We start from the raw sequence: 19,093 nt of genomic DNA on the forward strand, positions 1-19,093 counted from the left end.
GTGGACTAGTATGTGCTTGGATGTTTGACGTTCCATTTTTAGACTTGGCTTGCGGCGTGGGGGTATTACAATTGCTACGTACAATTGTCTCGGGCTCACGAGGAATCGATTCCTCGTTGGGAAAAACGCCCAGTCGTGCCATGCCCGCGTTGAGTGAGGCCACTCGACGGCTTTGCTGTCGCGCAGAGGCAGGTCGTGGGATACGCCTAGATGCGTTAGATCCAATATACGCTGTGCCTGTGATACAGACGCCATGCGCCTATGCGTCGGAGAATTATCGTAGGGGAGAGCCTGACGCATGCTTGCTGATTGTTGTTTATGGGGAGTCACAGTTGTTGGGGTGTAACGGCGGCTTTGTGAGATGTCTTGTGTGTCTTGCTGTCCGACGGTCGGGGGGATGCGATGCGTACGCCCGCCGCATGCTTTTTCTCTTGAAACATTGCAGTGGCAGTGTGAGCGATTCGTTCGACCACCGAGGGATGTAGGGTAGGCGAATCTCAGGGGGCGCGAGGTTACTTTGACGCTTGCTGGCAAACAACGTACTTGCCTTGGTCATTGATCGTGGCTGAATATGCAGTTCGAACTCAGTACAGACGGTGACCTGGTCCTGGGCGTTGCTACAGGGTGTAAGAAGGTGAAAGGGGGAGGAGGTCGAATTGACTTCGTCGAGGGGGATTCATTCGCGAGGTGCTGTCATCCGGTGAGCTTTTGCTGTATTCTGTCACGTCCTTGTCGGTTGCTTGCTTGTTTGTTTGTTTGTTGCTTGTTTTGTTTTTTTTTTAAAAAAAAAGAAAGAAAAAAGACACAAGGAAAAGAAAAAAAGATTCAACAATGCCTTGCTTTTCGTCCATCTCCCTTTTAAATCAAGTCGTCTAGAGACTTGTCCGCATCCCGTTGTATCAACTCTTTCATTCCCTTCATACATGATTAGATACTCACTCATCCTTCAACCATGACGCCTTGTGATTTTTGTTTACTTACCTCTGGCATTATCGGGTTTCCCTGATCGTCTGCCACGTACCGGAAAGGCATTTGCGTGCTCTCGTGAGCATTGAACTTGAGCTCTGGAGAGTCGACATATGGAACCTTGTCCAGGGTAACTTGTTCTCGTCAGCACAATATACGTCATCGACGTTTCGACTGACGGGGACGCACTGCCATCCTGGACAACCAAGCGAGTCACGCGCACAGCAGTATCCGTGGTCATTTGCTTGGGTCCCAATCTTCTCCCTTCAAAGCCTTTCCTTCTCAGCTCCGAGGTTCGGTCTGCAGCCATTAGTACCGATCAATTCTCACTGCTGTTCTAGCTGTAGCACAAACCTCTCGGTGGGTCGTCACCTGTTGGGTCGATTCAGTCTCCGGATTCACCTCGCTTGTATTGGAGTATACATACCCAGGATTCCACCAAATAAAAATGCATCAAACGTCTTTCCATCCTCGGGGGATAAATCTTTTGCCGCGGCGGGGTCCAGCAGACATACTTTGGCCTTGTCGTCTGCGTATAGCTCCTCGACACCGCGGTGCTCAGGCTTGAATGCGGGGACGCTGTTTAACGCGGCGGGAACTTTGAACTCGGTAGGCAGACTGGATAGAATGAAGCTGCCGTTCGTGTGTTGGGTTTCTTTGGCAATGGCGATGTACTCTAGCTCTGACCAGGGACCGAGCTCGGGGTCAAGATGCTCGACGATGAAGGCTTTGCTGCCCATTTTGGCAGGCAGTACAAGGGCTTTCCCGTTCCCAAAAAAAGAGGGGCACAGGGCTTTGAGGCGTGCTTATTCAGTTCTTGCCAGGCGTGGCGATGGGAATAGGCCGAGGCTGGGGTTGTCGAAAGAGCTCGGGCAGCGTGCGTGCGGGTTGGGGAAATTCAACGTGTGAGGCCGCGAAAGAATTAATTCGGAGGGACGAGCTCATGTAGCGGAGAGAGGAAAAATGACTGGTGCAGCCAAATCAGTCAATCATGCAGGCAAACAAGACATGAACTGAATTGGCTAGTCCTGCCGAAAGACTCCAGACTCCTGCATGTTGGATGCCCCATCACCTTGATCGTCTCGCGTCAGAGCTCAACACGGCGTTCTTCAACCAATGGTTAATGAGGCACTAGTCCTATTGACACATGAGCCACATGCACGGATTTGGGAGTTGTCCAGTAATAATTAACAGCTAATAAAAATGTAGGCGCATTTGTTAAAAACACTAGAAATTGCGTTTTCAAGCGACATAGGCCCTACTAGCGAGCGCTTCCCTGCTTGTCTTATTGAAAAATTAATAGATTCAGAGGACTACTAGTTAATTGATTTTCCTAAAACCAGGCGCAACTATATCACTGTAGAAGATGTGTGGTGGGGTGTGGGTAGCGGGCCACTAGGCTAAATCGAGCGGTAGTAGGGCGAATAGATAGGGTTGCTAGCGTGGTTAGCACAAACTCTTCCTCTGAGGCTCAAGCATCCACGCAACCAACTACCTACCTGGGTAGTTGTTCACGGCATCACGAACCCGAAACCTCCTCCCTCCGGGAGATAGTGGTGGTGACAACCCCATATCTCTTCCATCAAATATTTCACCCTCTCTAACCTCGGCATCTTTTTGGAACTCCGATTCCATGACTTAGCACCGTTGCGACCGACTACTCTGTCCTCCCGTGGCTGGCATCCCAGCTCCTGGCCAACTCGAATACCCCCATCACCTCCTCATCATGGCTCCGCGGCTCTCTTGGTCCGTCGCCAGATCATGGCATGCACTCGCTTTCTTGGCGCTTTGGTCTGCTTCAACGCTGGCCGCTGGGAAGACTTCTGCCGACTACTACGTCCGTGAGCTGCCGGGGCTTCCCAAGGATGGTCCCCCGATCAAGATGCACGCAGGGTGAGATAACCCATCACAACCACTACTCTCGCTTTCACCCCTGAGCAAAGTTGCCGACGGTGTTTCTGGCGAGCTAAATTCAAGTAAGAGAAAGACTAACCCGAGTTGCAGTCACATCGAGATCACTGCAGAAACTAATGGCAACTTGTTCTTCTGGCATTTCCAAAACAACCACATTGCGAACCGGCAACGAACCGTCATATGGCTCAACGGTGGGCCAGGATGTAGTTCCGAGGATGGCGCTTTGATGGAGGTTGGGCCTTACAGAGTGACAAAGGACAATACCTTGGTTCTGAATAATGGGACATGGAACGAATTTGCGAATCTGCTGTTCGTGGATAATCCGGTCGGCACAGGTTTCAGCTACGTCGACACGAATAGCTACGTTCATGAATTGAATACCATGGCAACTCAATTCATCACGTTCTTGGAAAAGTTTTTCGCGCTCTTTCCGGAATATGAACACGATGACGTACGTACTACACCTCACGGGGATTTTTTACTGTTGCCGCCCTGCTGACGTCAATGACAGCTTTACCTTGCTGGAGAGTCGTACGCCGGACAACATATCCCCTATATCTCCAAAGCCATCCTCGATCGTAACAAGTTGAAATCTCACAACGAAGCATGGAGCCTCAAGGGTCTACTCATTGGCAATGGCTGGATTTCTCCCCAAGACCAATCCAGCGCGTACCTAAAATTCAGTCTTCAGAAAGGTTTGATTGAAAAGGGGTCCGACAACGCCCAGCAGCTCCAGCATATGCAAAGAATCTGCGACAGAGAGATGTCGATCAACCCTGGACGCGTCGACTATTCCGCGTGTGAGGCCATTCTGAATAAAATCCTCCAGCTCACCCAGGTGGGCTCTGGTGACCAGGCATGCATCAACATGTATGATGTCCGACTCCGTGATTCGGCTCCCTCATGCGGCCTGAATTGGCCTCCGGACCTGAAGCATGTCGAGCTTTATTTGCGACAGCCTCAGGTTATTAGCGCCTTAAATCTTGATAAGCAACGGAACACTGGCTGGCAGGAGTGTAGTGGCATGGTCAACTCCAACTTCAGGAATCAGAACTCGACAGCTTCTATCTTGCTACTCCCCGATATTCTCAAAGAGGTCCCCGTCCTTCTCTTCTCCGGAGCCGAGGATCTGATTTGCAACCACGTTGGTACAGAGGAGTTGATCAGCAATTTAGCATGGAATGAGGGCAAGGGATTTGAGGTTACGCCAGGTAACTGGGCTCCCAGAAGGCAATGGACCTTCGAGGGTGAGGTCGCGGGCTTTTGGCAGGAAGCCCGTAATCTCACATATGTTCTCTTCCATAACGCGTCACATATGGTTCCATTTGACTACCCACGACGCTCACGAGATATGTTGGACCGCTTCATGAGGGTCGACATCAGCAGTATTGGTGGCCAACCGTCGGACAGTCGGATTGACGGCGAGAAGGGACCAGATACCTCTGTCGGCGGAGCCAAGAACAACACGCAGCAACACGAAGAAGAGACAAAGCAGAAGCTTGATGAAGCCAAGTGGCATGCCTACCAGCGGTCTGGCGAAGTCGTACTCGTGATTGTCATCATTGCTGCCTCGGCGTGGGGCTACTTCGTCTGGCGCCAACGGCGCAAGGGTGCAACGTACTCTGTCTTACAAAGCGACGAGGCCGCTGGCCAGTCGAGGGCCGGGCTGGCCGCTTTCCATGACCGTCAGCGCGATCGTGACCTGGAAGCCGCTGCGTTTGACGAGACGACTGTTGACAACATTCCGTTGCAGGAATCGCCTGGTGGCGGGGAGCGCAAGTATAGCATTGGAGAGGACAGCGATGAGGAAGAGGAGGAGACTACCAGGACGGGACACCTGGATAAGAGCAGCTAGTGGTCTCAATTATAGCGACATGTCTGGTGTACAAGGCTTAGCTTCGCATCAGTAGTGAGGGGGAAATGGCGTTCTGGTGGGCTTTTTTTTTTTTTTTTTTTTTTGATAAAATGCGGCTGGATTAAGGCGTGCTACGAGGCGAATATACGTCAAATGTATTCTCTTATGTGCCTGGTTATATGGGTGCCCTCCGACTCCAATAACTTTTGTGCATGAATTTGACATACGTGCGGCACGAAGATGCTGAACACGCACAGCTTCTGTCCCTCTCCTGGGCTTGACCTCTACTTGGCCATGTAATTTACTAAGAAGCCGACAGAACTGCATATTTACCTGGGTGTGTAGGACAGTATCTGTGCACCATCGACACGTTAAGCTAGGTACCTAGGTGGTAGACACTTTAGGTACTTGGAAGTAAGTACGTACGTAAGTACCTACTTGAGTAGGTACGATTGTTGACAGTTGCAACCTGCTAGATTTGGCTCGCTCGGGCACTGCTGGCAGTTGTCAAGACGCTGCTGCCAGGTGTTGGACAACTGATGGATCACTGCTTCCTCCTTTATTTTTCTCTCTCGGCTGCCTCCCTGTGCATTTATTTTTACTTTCTTAGTAACCGGAAAACTTGCGAGAGTTCCCATCTGGCATCGTTATCAGCTACGCGGACATCGCTGCTCTTCTCTCTCACGCATCTAGTAAGACTATGCCCATGGTTCATTTTGACCGCACGGGATTTCCTCTTTGACGAGCCTTCGTTCATTGGCGCTGGCTTGTGTTTTTCCCACTTCGTCTGGACCAGAGGACTTGCCAGCCTTCTCGCTAGAAATCTTGACTGCGCCAAAGGTCCAGCCAGTCCGCATCATTTCTGATCAAAATGGGAGATTGGGAGGTTTCTGGTGATACCTGGGGATCCGGCGGAGGCAATGGCTCGGGATGGAGTCAGCCTCAAGTTATTTGTGGTGCTTGCAGCCAGGAAGGGTTGGTAATGTGCCCCTGTACTTTTTGTAAGGCTACTTCCTGACAACTCCTCGCAGCCACGAAGAAGCAAGCTGCCCCAACCAGCACACGGAAGCCGCCAATGACGACTCCAACAATAAATGTTTCAACTGCGGTGAGACTGGGTCAGTGCCTGGACAACTACTTCGTCAAAATCACAGTGCGTAAAGCTAACACGACCAAAGTCACCGAGCTTCTGACTGCCCGACACCTCGAGACACGGCCTGTCGTTATTGCAAGCAGGAGGGACACATGATTCGGGACTGCCCAGACAAGCCGCCCATGAGATGTGACAACTGCGGTCAGGAAGGTATAAGTTCAATCACAGAGTATTTTGTACGAAGCGCCACTGACTCACCGGATGCAGGTCATTTGCGGAAGAACTGCGAGAACGCGCGAGTCGTCAACCGAGATCATGTCGCCCATGTTTCTCCCGAGGAAGCTCTGTCCAAGCTCAAGACGGCTTGCTCTGAGCGAGATGTTGACGACGCGAAAGAAGCGGTCCAGGAATACGTCAAGGCTGTCGGAGGCGACATCACCTACCGTCAGCTGCAGTCTCTTTTCATTGACAAAGGTATCAATCTCTGGCTTATTGCTTCTGAGCGCCAACTCGTCAACGTCTTCACCAATATGGACCTTCAGGGCCATACTGGAAAGAAGTACACAGTCTCCTACAGATTCTCGGAGAAGCCTGAACGCCCTCATGAGGCTGAGTCCTTTCCAAAGAGCCGCGAGGAGCTCTTGGGGAGACTTGATGATGCTGGCGAAGTGGTTGACACCGGTCTTCGAAAGTGCCAGAACTGTGGTGAACTAGGGCATTCCAGCAAGTTTTGTACGCAGGAGCAGGTCGAGAAGAAAGCCGCGCCCGTCATTTCTTGCAACAACTGCGGCGGGGAGGGTCATCGTGTTCGGGATTGTAAGCTATTGCGACCCATTTTCCCTTCATGGCACTCACTATAGTTTATAGGTTCCGAGCCACGAGTGGACAAGTTTGCCTGCCGAAATTGCGGGTAGGTGATGCTACTACACTCTTTGATTTCTCTTCCGTGTATTGTGTATACCAGTACTAACTGCTCCAGAAAACCTGGCCACCGGGCGTCCGAATGCGAAGAGCCACCCAATTTGGACAATGTGGAGTGTCGAAGATGCGGCGAAAGTGAGTGGTGTTCACAAATGATGCTTGGCACTTGGAGTATCGCTAATTCAGTTCAGAGGGCCACATGGGCAAGGATTGCCCGCAGGGAGGTGGTCGGGCGTGTCGCAATTGTGGCCAGGAGGGACATATGGCCAAAGAATGCGACCAGCCTCGTAACATGGACAGTGTTAGTTGCCGTAATTGCGAAAAGACTGGGCATTTCAGCAGGGACTGCCCCGAGCCAAAAGATTGTAGGTGCCTCCGGTTTCCTGCCTTGTCCCGTACTGATGTTTTACAGGGAGCAAAGTGCAGTGCTCAAACTGCCAAAAGTATGGGCATATGAAAGTTCGCTGCAGGGAACCTCTTGTTGCTGATGGTGACGGCGGTTTCCCTGATGCAGCTGAAAATTCCAACGGGTTGGCCGCCGATTCCGCTTGGCCCAGTGGCGACACGGGCGGCCGATGCGTTGAACTGACAGCCCAGAATTGTGGATGGTAATGTCGGGAACGATGTGAACCGCCCATCTCGAGAAATTTGCGAGTGGCATATGTTCCCTATATAACTCTCGTCTTTTCTTTTCGCAGTAAGACCGAGACTCGCGGAATGGTCCTCGAGTCATGATATGTCGCCGTCGACAGTTTGCTCTTAGCCAAGCAGGATCTTTGCTTGAATTTGGGTTGGAAGACGACCTCAAGGGGGCTTAATGTGCAGCCTTAGTAGTTTAGCTGAATTGAACGGTCCTCGTTTAAACACGACATTGTGCTTCATGTTGAATGCCATGGTGCTGGTAGTTTATAACACGCCATTGGCCAAGTCTTGTAACCCCCGCCCCGCACGAAGCCGAGGTTAAGGTCGTGCGACGATTCCACACGAGCATCATCTTCGGACTGCTACTTGATCTTCTCACCCGTCAGATCATCTACGGACAACAGCAACATCTTCTCTTTGACAAGGAAAAATCGAGGACTGACACCAAGAATGGCTCCCGAGAACGTCATTCTCTATCATTACTCGTATTCCCCGTACGCTCGGAGGGTGGCATGGTATCTGACGCTTCGAGGAATTCCTTATGCGCAGTGTGTGAGTCCTGCGACCAAGGAGTCCATCATCCGACTCGGGGACTGACCGTACCAAGATGCAACCGCCGACAATGCCTCGCCCAGACGTGGCACGCCTCGGAATAGAGTACAGGCGCATCCCCATCCTCTCCATCGGCAGAGACGTGTACCTGGACACCCGTCTGCAGCTCATCAAGCTCGAGGAGATGGAGGTTTCCCTCCCCCGGCTCGGAGCAGAGCGGCCCGACCAGCGCGCCGTCGAGAGGCTCCTCTCGAGGCTCATGACCGACGGCGGCGTGTTCGGCTGGGCCGCCTCCCTGCTCCCCAGGGACATGCCGCTCCTCAAGGACCCAGCCTTCCAGAAGGACAGGGCCGAGTTCTTTGGCTCGCAGCCCCGGCCGGACCCGAGGCACGTCGCGCTCCGCGAGGTGGCGTCCGTCTTTGGCCTGCTGGAGACGACGCTCCTCGCGGACGGGAGGGACTGGGTCCTCGGCACGCCGGCCCCGGGCCTCGCCGACATCGAGGCCGTCTGGCCGCTGCACTGGCTGGCGGGCGTGCCTGGTGCCCTGCCGGGGGACGTGTTCGGGCCGCGGGCGTACCCGAGGGTGTACGCGTGGATCCGGCGCTTCGAGGAGGCCGTCCGGCGGGCGAGGGGGAGGGCGGGCAGGCCGCGGACCGTCGGCGGCGAGGAGGCGCAGCGCATCATTCTGGGGTCCGGCTACCACGAGGCCGAGGGGCGTGTGGACGGGGGGGATCCCGAGGTCGTCGCGCTGGGGCTGGCCAAGGGGGACGTGGTCACGGTTGGGCCGACCGACTTTGGGGCCGCGCGGAGGGATGTCGGCCGACTGGTCGGCCTGGACGCGGACGAGGTTGTCTACGAGACGGAGACGGAGACGGGGGCGGAGGCCGGCGCGCGCGGGCGGCCGGTGAGGGTTCACGCGCCGAGGCACGGGTTTCGCATTCACGGGGTGAGGGAGGACGGCGTGAGGCTGTGATGGGTCGTTGTCCGATGTCGATGGCTGGGTACCCTTTTGGTCTGTCCTGGTCCTGTTTGCAGAGTGGTTGGCTTTTTGTGTTGATTGATTGATGGACTGATGGGTGGGCTAGCTTGGTAACTTTCTTCTTCTTCTTCTTCTTCTTCTTCTTCTTCTTCTTCTTCTTCTTCTCCTTCTCCTTCTCCTTCTTCCTCTTCTTCTTCCCCTTCCTCCTCCTCTACTTCTTCTCTTCCTCTTCTTGCGGCTGCTCCTGCGGAGGCCCAGGGCTTACGAGGAGGCTGGCCATTGCGCAGTCGCGCAGTCGCAAGCCTGACTGACTGACTGATTGGCCAATGTCTGGCATGGCATTGTCGAATGCTCTGTTCCCATTCGAATACAGTTTGCTGGATTGATTAATTGATCTAGCCGAGGTGGCACCCGCTGTTACGCAACTAGGCCTCTTTCGACTTTTGTCTGATGACGAGCCAGGCCACTAGCTTGCGTGGCTGGCTCTAGTTTCCTCTGGTTCGCATGGCAAGCTCAAAGGCCCAGGTCTTGGTATGGATATGCATAACATGTATACTTTTCGGGGAAAATAAAGGGTGTTTGTTGCTGCAGCCACGGCCCAGCATCGTGGTTACCTACCCTACAGGTCAGCAAAGGTGACGTTTAGAATCCTGACAAGAACCCAAGAAACAGTGGTTTGGTAGAGCAATCCGAAAAGCCCTGCTTACACAGCAACCACTAAAGACACGTTTTCTCTCCTTCAGCCTTGAGCAACACGGGGTACAGAGGCGCATTAATTGTCGATGGTCTGGAAACGGCGCCATTCCCGGCCTGATTGCATACCAGTGACGTAAGCCCGTCATGCACCGCCATGAGTTTTTGACAGCAGTCACTTAGTGAGCTTGCTCACCGCTAGCCAAGCTCGAGCTTGACGCGGGGCAGCAATACCATTGAGCGGGTTGGGATTCAGCAAACCTTCTTCAAAAGCTTCACCTTATTTCCTCAACAACAACAATTCTGTGTCTGCTAACACGAGCGGTGACCTGAAAAGCCTAGGAGCCCAATCCGTGGGCGAATGAGCCGCCGGCATGGACTTGACGTCATCCAACATGACGGGGAGAACGGGAACCCTTGCCAACCTCCGAGTCGGTACTCAAGTGCTCCGTACTCCGTACAGTAGTACACTTTTGACACGGGATCCTGTTGTTGCATGATGCACAGTGCGCGGGCAAAGGCGAAACTTGTCGTAGTCGGTTGCACCATGCCGACGCTGGAATGGTGTTTTGTTGCATCCTTGCTGACGAGCAGTGTTTTCCGGCAATGCTGTTTTCCAGCGCGCATAATGCATGTGAGGGAACACAAGGGACGGAGGTAACTAACTAGACAAGGCTGGCCTCACGGCCGGAGACAACGCCTCGCAGGGAGCTGCAGCAAGTGGCAGCAGGGCATTTTACATCGGCCAGTCCCAGTTCGCAGACGACAAATGGGGTGGATGGCGATGCATGGTTCGTGATGATTAGCGGAGCTCTCCCTGTGAAGCCGTTGCCTGATTTGTAGGAAGACGCGAGCATAGCCTGCAACAAGGAGGAGATTCTAAAGCGAGTGAGGCTCGACTCGAACGCCACTTAAGACTTTGTCGTTCCAGACCCCGGGCTCGTGCTGACGAGGGAACACACGAGGACAGCGGATAGTCGACGGTCACGTGTTCAATGCTAGGCCGAATATCCCCTGCCATAGTTATCTGCGTCGACGGAAAGAAAATGGTTGACTCGCGACAGAAACGAGCCAAAGGGAATGACGAGCGAGATTCTCGGATCGGCAGACATGGCTGACTTGGTTGCCGTGGTTCCCCGCCCTCGCAAAAAAAGGCTGTCATGACTGAACTAGAGTAAATGTTAGTAAACCATCAGAACATGTCGACGCTGCCGGCTCTGCATGTATTACGGCGTGTCGGGTGTGTAGCCGCAAGACCGGGAGAACGAGCAGGTAGACGCGCTATCTTGTGTGGTGGAGTCTCCGTGGACACGATTCGGGCCTGTAAGTGGACGGGCTTGAGATGCCAGACAGTCAATCTGCGACCGGGGCAGATCGTCTCTGGACACATAGACATTGTTTGTATGCAGCCAACGCGCCAAGCACCATTCGTCGCTCGCTGCACCGTGTGAGGCCGTCTCTCGTTTTGGGCAGCACGTCGCGGCGGGTCGCGATAACGATGACGGAGACGACGGGGATGATGATGCCGTCGTTTCTGAAGTCGGACTCCTGTTCATTTGCTTGTTTGAGTTCGTAGAGGCAGCCGTCTAGCATCTGGGCGTGGATGACGGGCAAAATGGGGAGTCGGAAGCTCCGTACGCAAACGGTGCCGTCGAAGAAGTCATGCCCAGAAATGACCATGGGTAACATAGTACGAGTCCCTGTTCTGGTCCGTATGCCAGCCCGTATTCCCAGCCGGGAGCTGGGGCGACGCGCCTCTGACATTCCTTCTTGCTTGTTCATTCGGAGCAGCGCAGGAGAGGAGGCTTTTGTCCGGCGGGCATTCGAGTGAGCGAGGCCATACAGTGCTCCGAACGCGTACGCATGGTTGCGGCCCGCCTGCGTTCTGCGATTCAAAGGGCATCGGCCGATTCGACGTGTCGAAAAAGTGGGAAGAGGCACTGATCAACCAAGTCTGACCGAGGGTCTCAGTGGCCGACATTTGTTCAGTCCCCACACAGTGCCGGCTGCTGAGAAATCAGCGAGTTGTCAGCCAGTCAAGTGGCAAGCCGGCGGTGCAAAGGTCCGCGGCTGCTGCTCGCTCCTGCCCTGTTGTCTCTTGGCTGTTGCTCTTTCGCCCCTTGGCTACCCTCCTAATTGGACCCGGCCCACCCGACCAATCTGGGCCAACGTGGGCGTGCGGTCACAGTGCAGGCGAGGGGAAGCTAGGTAGGTGGTGCACGGAGTACGGAGTACCAAGGACGGAGCTGCCAGTTAGCGAGCTACCAGCTACCAGCTGCCAGTGGTCAGCAAACAGCTGGCACGCATTATAGAGCCTTTTCCAAGACCCCCCCCGGGGCGCCGCCATTCGCTTTTCTTTCCTGCGCCTTCTTCTTCGCTGCTTCCTCGCAACGTCATCTCTGACGTCTTTCCTTCCCCAAACCCAGCCTGAGCCCCTTCACGATCCTCGTCGTCGCAATCCCACACAACAGCGCGCCAGCCGTCCGCATCTGGCTTGCAAACAACGTGCTCGCGACACACACTATTTTTCTTATCGGCCGCGTGCTAGAGCGCATCTTTTTGGGCTGGGAACCGCCTCGTCGTGCCAAGGATCCAGCGCGGTGGTGCAGAGATTCTTTTTTTTTCCTCTCCGGGCGGCCGGTCTGCTTCTAGTCCGTTACCAACCAAGTCCCCAACCCCGGCTTCCACTGCGGGTGTCAATCTTCGCCCACTCCAGAGAAGCGCCTTGCTCACCTTTTGCGACGCTGGCAATATCAGAGGCTCTAGCGACTCCCATCAGAAAACGCCTCTGACATCTGTTGCTGTCTCTGACCTCACCAGCGCTCTTTTAATTTTTTTTTTAATTTTTTTTTTGTTTCTTGCATCGACCTAGCCGCTGGTCTGCCGTCCGCCTCCTCTTACCCCACTCGCACCAAGCCATCCATCCCCCCCCCCCAAATATAATACATCATACATCATTGTGTCACTATGGGGACTTCTCCGACCGCCGAATCGAAGTCCCCCAAATCGTCCAGCAACAACAACAAGACTTCGCGGCAAGGTGAGTCGAATTGGCACGTTTCTTCTCCGGTGTCTAGCCTTTCGCCCCTCTCCGCACAACTAACATGGGCTCGCCCATGACTCTCCGCTCGTCTGCCACTGCATCGTGTGTCTGCGTTTCTCCACCTGTCGTCGTTTTGCTTCGGTCGCAGCCCACCTCTGTTGCTTGACCTTGAAACCACCACGCAAGTCCCTCATTTATCAGTCATCGTTGTTCCATCGCATCATCGCTCACACGTGTTTCTCGTTACAGATACCTCTTCCGACTCCAAGGCCGAACCCTCCGCGAAAACGGACGGTGCGTCTAATGCGGAAGCCACCAAACCTCTCGCACCTCCGCCTCGACCCGGACAACAACCACAGGGCAATAATACGCCTGACTATTTCTCCGGCCAAGTTGGCGGATCTCTCAGCCTGGAGCCCAATCCATTTGAGCAGTCTTTCGGGGGCGGTGGTGGTGGTCCAGAGACCCCCGGAGGTACAAAACTTCCCTCAGTCGCGGCCTTGACCTCACCCTCTTCGCTGCTGCCTGTTGGCAACAATACCCCATTTAATTGGGGAGGAGGCTCGCTGCGCACCGGGCCGCTGAGCCCTGCAATGTTGTCGGGACCGGCCAATGATTACTTCAGTGAAGGGCATCACCTGCGAGGCGGATTTCCAACCCCCAACGAGTCGTCGTTGCGATCAGGACTTACACCCGGAGGCAGCGGGTCCATGTTCCCAGCTCCAAGCCCCAACTCTCAAGCACTTTTCGCACAGCTTGCCAGTGGAGGCGCGACTCCTAGCACAATCGACTTTCATCGAACTGCCATAAGCGCCGCCGCCGCGAAGCGTGAGCAAGCACAACCTCAAACACAATCGCAACAAGCCACCTCACAACCAGCAGATATGCCAAACGACGCAGGAACTACTGTCAAAGCAGAGCCAAAACAGGCATCCGGACCGTTTGATCCCCACGATAACGACGCCGCCAATGGTCTTTTTATGCTTGCGCAAGGCGCGCAAACCAGAAACGGGAACCAACCATCATCTCGCTTCTCCACGTCTGGTCCTGCTAGTCACGCTCATCCAGCACCGACACCTGCTCAGAACCCCAACACCTCGCCGCAAATGTCGACCGGAAACGCCGCGTCAAGAGGTGCCAGCGAAGGCACCAACATGTCGGAGGAGGCGGAACAAGCCAAGCCTGGGACCAGAGCAAAGGGCAAGAAAGCCACTGCTACGAATGGCAGAAGGAAAGCGGATGATACACTTGCCAAAGCTCCTCCCAACAAAAAGTCTAAGAGCAACGCTGGTGCAGCAAACGGCATGTCACCCGAGCTGTCGGACGAGGACGAGGACGACATGGGAGATGATCCCAGTTCCAAGTCAAAAATGACGGACGAAGAAAAGCGCAAGAATTTTCTCGAACGTAATCGGTAAGTCGAGTCGTGTTGTGCCTTGTATGTACATTTGATCCTAACTTGAGTCGTTAGCGTCGCTGCTCTCAAGTGTCGGCAACGTAAAAAACAATGGCTTGCCAACCTACAAAACAAAGTCGAAATGTACAGCAGCGAAAATGATGCGCTTACAGCTCAAATAACGCAGCTTAGAGAGGAGGTTGTGAATCTCAAGACCTTGCTATTGGCACATAAGGATTGTCCCGTGACCCAACAGCAAGGCCTGCACGGTAACTACATGTCCGGGGTTGTAGAACCCTTTAGCGCTCAGATGAACCCCTACGGAATGGCCGGCCCAATGCCCAACCAACAACAGGTCATGGCCGCGGGTCAAAGCATGCAGCGTCGATTCTCATAGGACGGGGCGACCAGTCCAGTAGGCGAAGCGCATCCCTTTGGACATGTACGACCCGGGAGCAGTTGATCTGGCCCCGCCCCTTGCACCCATACCCAGGATGCTTCGGCACGTCGTTATGATGAGATGTGGGACGCGGCGTGGACTTGGGAGTTGCAAACAATGCCTGCCTACCTGTGCTGGCAAGCTTGTCCGTACAGGGCTGGAGAAGCAGTTGAGTTGTACAATTTTTGTGGTCACTGTGGCATTGATCTGTACAACAATGGGACGGAATTACAAGATCTTCTTGTGGCATTGGTAAGCTTTGAAAATGGACAATTCTACGGAGTCGTCGGGCCTTTATTTCATGGTATGGGCTGCCGAGACACGGCGTGATTTCCCGTCAATAGATGGGTACGCGGTCCGGGCCTGGTCACACACACGCACACACTTATTCATGTATATTCTACAAGGCACACGCACATTAAAAGGTGTTCGACAGGGTCGTTTTGAGTTTGCTCGAGGCGTTGCGGATGAACTTGTATCTTGCGGACAACGCACTCGGTGTTTGATGGCCTTTCATGTCTTTCACGGTAGCTCTAGGCAACATGATGATGTATAACGTCTATATGAACAGCGTGAAGGCGGCCGACTGTGTAACTGAACGGGCTACGAACCACCATCGGCCTGCGGACTTGTATCAATTACAACGCACCGATTATGATGAATACCTACCTAGGTACTTAAGTAGTTGGCCTGCCGTTTGAAACGCCAACTGTACTCTACTGTACCGCACCGTCGGATTGGGTCACGGGAGCCGGAAAACACCCCGACACCTGCCTACATGGTACTTCACTTGAGCTTAGGTAAGTAAGTACTCAAGTACCTAGGCACTTAGGTACTTACCAGGTACTTAGGTAATCAGGTACGCAGGACTTGTAGGTATTTGTGTGAGTGGCGGGTGTCAGGCATGTACTCCGTACATAAGTATGCATCGTATTGTCTGCTACCCGCGTGGCAGCCTTGACTGACTCTTTGAGTGGGCGGGGCCGCCTGGCTGCTGCGAGGCGGCCAAAACGGGCTTAGCGGCACTGTTGGGGTTCCTCACCACCTCCTCCGCGCGTAAACAACATGAAATGAGCCCAAGTTCCCTCTCCCGGACGGATTATCGCCATTCCCGCGCCTACGGCTGCTCCCCATCCAAGAACATCAAATCCTGCGTGCAATTCGACGCCGAGAAAGCGACAATAGCGCAGCATAGACGACCCGAAGAACGCTTTCACCGCGCGGGCCGCCGAGCCCAACGCGACGCAGTCGACGCGACCGTTGCCAGGCAAAGGTCACGACTCACCACCACCGGCCACGCGCGACAAGATCCCGGCTGGGTGGCTAACCACCACCACCACGACGACGACCAGCGACCGACCTTTGGATATTGTACAGACCTCGTCGCTCACCACCCCATGCACTCCATGAAGCCGCCCAATTAGCCATCCATGACGACTCTCGTGGCGACTCAACGGGCGCTAGAACATCTTAGCATGAGCAACCAGCAAGAGCGCCGAAGGAGCAAGCGTCCAGCCGGTATGTTTTGCAGCCAGAAGCAGGAGGACGTGGGACACGACGAGCGATGGGGAATGCTGACATTGGACGTAGCCGCGGCCGACTTTGAACGGGACGATGATTTCCAGTTTGTGCGAAAGTCGAAGAGGTCCAAGACGGAGGAGCCCCCGGCGAGCAAGACGACAGGCCGAGGTCGTCGGACAACGGCAGACCAAGCTATCAAGGAACCCACAGTCGCAGCACCGAGAACTGCTGCTCCGTCACAACCGAGCCCGGCGACAACGGGTACACGGCGGTCATCGCGGCGGCAACAGGTCGACGACGCACCTCGTAAAGATGAGCCCCAGACCGAAAGGAGGCCTACGAGAAGGAGCAGCAGGGTTGCCGCGGCCGGGGCGGACGGCGACGCCGAGACGGAGAGCTCAACACTGCACGACGCCCCGTCGAAGGCGTCGAGCCCGGACAGAGAAAAGGTATCGAAGCCAAGACGGTGGGAGCCGTCGCCAACCCCGCGGCGGCCAACCGAGTCCAAGATTGCGCTCCCGATGAGCGACACCCCGGTCATCAATCGGAACAAGGAAATGCGCAAGAAGGCCGGGAAGGGCAACAGACGGAGCAGTCTGGGGTCGCGCGGCCGTCGAGCAAGCTCGCTCATAGAGAACGGACAGACGGCAACGCCGCACCGCGACGTGAACACGGCCGAGTTCTACAAGCACATCGAGGCCGAGGGTCTGCTCGAACCGAAGAGGATGAAGCAATTGCTCATGTGGTGCGGCGAGCGCGCCCTGCCGAGCAAGCCGCCTCACGGAACGCCCAATTCAAACGCAATTTTAGGCGGTACGCAGTTGAAAATGCGGCCCGACGGGGACCGACCAAGAAGGCCTTGCTGACTGGACACTAGCCCGAGCGATCCAAGAGCAAATACTGAAGGATTTCGCCCACCGGACCGACTTTTCAAACTGGTTCAGCAGAGACGAAGACGCGCCCAAGGAGGCGCCGGTTCTGAAACCGAACCCGCGCAACGTCGAGCTCGACGAGAAACTGAAGGCGTTGGAGGCAAAAATTCAAACGTGGGCCAGTCGATCAATCAATGCCTGGCGGGCGCCCATGGGTACGCAGGCACGCATATACGTGTGCGGTGCTAACGAAGACACAGGTTGCAAGATGAGAAACGGGCCTGGCTGGCAATACGCCAACCCCCGCCGCCCGACACGCCGCCCATGTCCTCTTGGGCCGAGGCGCCTGACATCGAACTCCCCGACCTGGGCCTCCTGGAACCCGAAGAGGTGACGATCCGGACGTACCTCGCCGACGAGATGGCGCCGTTTGCGGCGATGCGAGCCAAGACAGAAGAGAGAATACGCAAGATCCAAGCCTCTCTCGAATTCGAGGTGGATCAGCTGGCGGACAGCGTGCACAAGCTGGAGCAGAGGGTGTTGGTGGCGGGCAGGCAGGCGGATCAGGTCCTTCGGCTGAGCGCGGCGCGGCTCAAGGAGCGGGAGCAGCGGGAGAAGGAGAGCGCAGGGACTCGGGACATGCCTCTGATGGAGGTGCTGAGGAGTCTGAGTAACGTGTTGCCCGAGGGGGGTTGATGCCGGTCCTGCCGCCGTAGAACGAGGGTATCTGGAGGGGTCGGGGGGCCACGACATGTCACTAACGAGTTTGATGATGCTATGAGGCTACTTTTCTTTGTTCATCCGGCTCATACCTCATTGGGCGGGACGGGACGGGACGGGACAGGACAGGACAGGACGAGGAGAAGGCCTTTGCAGTTCTTTGGTCACTGTGAGCGTGGAGTAATGGCTAGGCTATGGCATTGGCGCATTGACACATTGGGTTTGTCGGATTGGGTGAATACATGACCCGTTGGCACATTGCGCCATCTACTTGTGTGTGTGTGTGTGAATTCGCGGCGAGGGAGCTCGCAGCCGTCGTCGTGCTCGACTGCCGCAGAGACGATGCAAGGCCGCGCGTGAACTGGAAGAAGGAATGCGTGAATCACGGGAGGGCAGGCGCGGGCAAGTAGGCTGGCAGGGCACAGTAGAACAACGGACAGACTATACACGTGTACTACTCGAATGATACCGACGAGCCACTAGGTGCCCTATCGACGGTACCGAGGGCGTCGGAATAAAGCACAGCTCCACGCACGCGTGTCTGGGCCGTCTTGAGCGATTCCGTCCTCCATCACGATGTGCTCGTTCCCGCCACGGTCCGGCGCACGGGTTCAGCGACCTTCCAGGGCCGGCATAAAGGCCATGCCGCCGCCGTCGGCGCCGTCGACGCTCTTGCTCCTCACGTGCGCCCTCAGCAGCGCCAGGACCTCGCTGCCCCTCCATCTCTCGGGCACCGGCCTGTACGCGGGCTTGAAGTTGCCCACCGTCTGCGCCCACTCTCCCCTCGGCGGCTGGGACCGCACAACCGCGTCCGGAGATGGCTGCGTGCTGGTGCTGCTGCCGCTCCTGCTCGCGGGCATCGACGGGTTAGTGGGCGTATACGTGTCCGAGGGCTCGCGCTGCGTCGCCCAGTAGTATATGTCCCAGTCGTTCTCGTCGAGCAGCGCGTCGTACTGCGTCAGGAGGCCGCCCGACATGCTGGGCAGATGGGCCGTTGCAAACGTCGACAGGAGGAGGTCTGCTTCGAGGGTGCCGCGCTTGCGGGACTGGTCTTGACGGGCGTTCTCGTTAGCACTCGGTTCTTCACTCTTCTCTGGCGCTTTCTCTCGTGTGTGCGTGTGTCCTCGGGAAGACGGACGCTGAAGAAGGGGGGGGGGGGGGGGGGTCGTCTGTTTCGCCGGCGCGCCTGATGGGGGCGACGCGGAACTTGATGCCTTGCAGTTCGCCGACGCCCAGCTCGCCTTGGGACGGCGTGGGCTCGGCCTTGGCGGACGAGTATCGCGGCGTCGTGGTGAGTCGTCGTCCACGGGGGAGGGTGGCGGCTCGCCGGGCTGCTGGGGTTGCGGGCCGGAAGCGGAAGGTCCGGAGCCGGAGGGACGAGGCCATGTTGCTTTTGTTTTTGGGTTTTTGGTTTTTCTCGAGTTTCTCGCTGATCTTTCCGATTGGTGATTGGGACGAATTGACCTGGTCGGCAGGTTGCGGACGGT

General features: G+C 55.5%; 7 protein-coding genes across 7 annotated transcripts; 5 read left to right on the forward strand and 2 right to left on the reverse strand.

Annotated features, from left to right (window-relative positions):
- Positions 1–858: 858 nt before the first annotated feature.
- Positions 859–1,706, reverse strand: MAM_05095 (DUF431 domain-containing protein; the record flags this gene model as incomplete). The annotated part of the gene is made up of 5 exons (XM_040823893.1): positions 859–915; positions 982–1,100; positions 1,156–1,266; positions 1,321–1,338; positions 1,394–1,706. 5 exons carry the CDS (start codon positions 1,704–1,706, stop codon positions 859–861), a joined length of 618 nt encoding a protein of 205 aa, XP_040678052.1.
- Positions 1,707–2,692: 986 nt separating this feature from the next.
- On the forward strand, positions 2,693–4,735 carry MAM_05096 (Peptidase S10, serine carboxypeptidase; the record flags this gene model as incomplete). The annotated part of the gene is made up of 3 exons (XM_040823894.1): positions 2,693–2,859; positions 2,971–3,331; positions 3,392–4,735. 3 exons carry the CDS (start codon positions 2,693–2,695, stop codon positions 4,733–4,735), a joined length of 1,872 nt encoding a protein of 623 aa, XP_040678053.1.
- An 871-nt stretch (positions 4,736–5,606) lies between these two features.
- Positions 5,607–7,361, forward strand: MAM_05097 (Zinc finger, CCHC retroviral-type; the record flags this gene model as incomplete). The annotated part of the gene is made up of 8 exons (XM_040823895.1): positions 5,607–5,710; positions 5,767–5,853; positions 5,914–6,038; positions 6,096–6,644; positions 6,696–6,738; positions 6,808–6,884; positions 6,941–7,114; positions 7,162–7,361. 8 exons carry the CDS (start codon positions 5,607–5,609, stop codon positions 7,359–7,361), a joined length of 1,359 nt encoding a protein of 452 aa, XP_040678054.1.
- A 480-nt stretch (positions 7,362–7,841) lies between these two features.
- On the forward strand, positions 7,842–8,916 carry MAM_05098 (Glutathione S-transferase, protein; the record flags this gene model as incomplete). The annotated part of the gene is made up of 2 exons (XM_040823896.1): positions 7,842–7,943; positions 7,999–8,916. The coding sequence occupies 2 exons, from the start codon at positions 7,842–7,844 to the stop codon at positions 8,914–8,916; spliced, it is 1,020 nt and encodes a 339-aa protein (XP_040678055.1).
- A 3,666-nt stretch (positions 8,917–12,582) lies between these two features.
- MAM_05099 (Transcription factor Aft1, HRA domain protein) lies at positions 12,583–14,451 on the forward strand (the record flags this gene model as incomplete). Its single annotated transcript, XM_040823897.1, has 3 exons — positions 12,583–12,655; positions 12,908–14,072; positions 14,130–14,451. 3 exons carry the CDS (start codon positions 12,583–12,585, stop codon positions 14,449–14,451), a joined length of 1,560 nt encoding a protein of 519 aa, XP_040678056.1.
- Positions 14,452–15,923: 1,472 nt separating this feature from the next.
- On the forward strand, positions 15,924–17,582 carry MAM_05100 (Mis12-Mtw1 family protein; the record flags this gene model as incomplete). Its single annotated transcript, XM_040823898.1, has 4 exons — positions 15,924–16,011; positions 16,084–16,827; positions 16,892–17,060; positions 17,147–17,582. 4 exons carry the CDS (start codon positions 15,924–15,926, stop codon positions 17,580–17,582), a joined length of 1,437 nt encoding a protein of 478 aa, XP_040678057.1.
- Positions 17,583–18,217: 635 nt separating this feature from the next.
- Positions 18,218–18,583, reverse strand: MAM_05101 (TPR repeat protein; the record flags this gene model as incomplete). The annotated part of the gene is made up of 1 exon (XM_040823899.1): positions 18,218–18,583. One exon carries the CDS (start codon positions 18,581–18,583, stop codon positions 18,218–18,220), a length of 366 nt encoding a protein of 121 aa, XP_040678058.1.
- Between the last annotated feature and the right edge of the window lie 510 nt (positions 18,584–19,093).

Source organism: Metarhizium album (assembly GCF_000804445.1).
Source record: "Metarhizium album ARSEF 1941 chromosome Unknown scaffold_12, whole genome shotgun sequence".
Classification (NCBI taxonomy): Eukaryota; Fungi; Ascomycota; class Sordariomycetes; order Hypocreales; family Clavicipitaceae; genus Metarhizium; species Metarhizium album.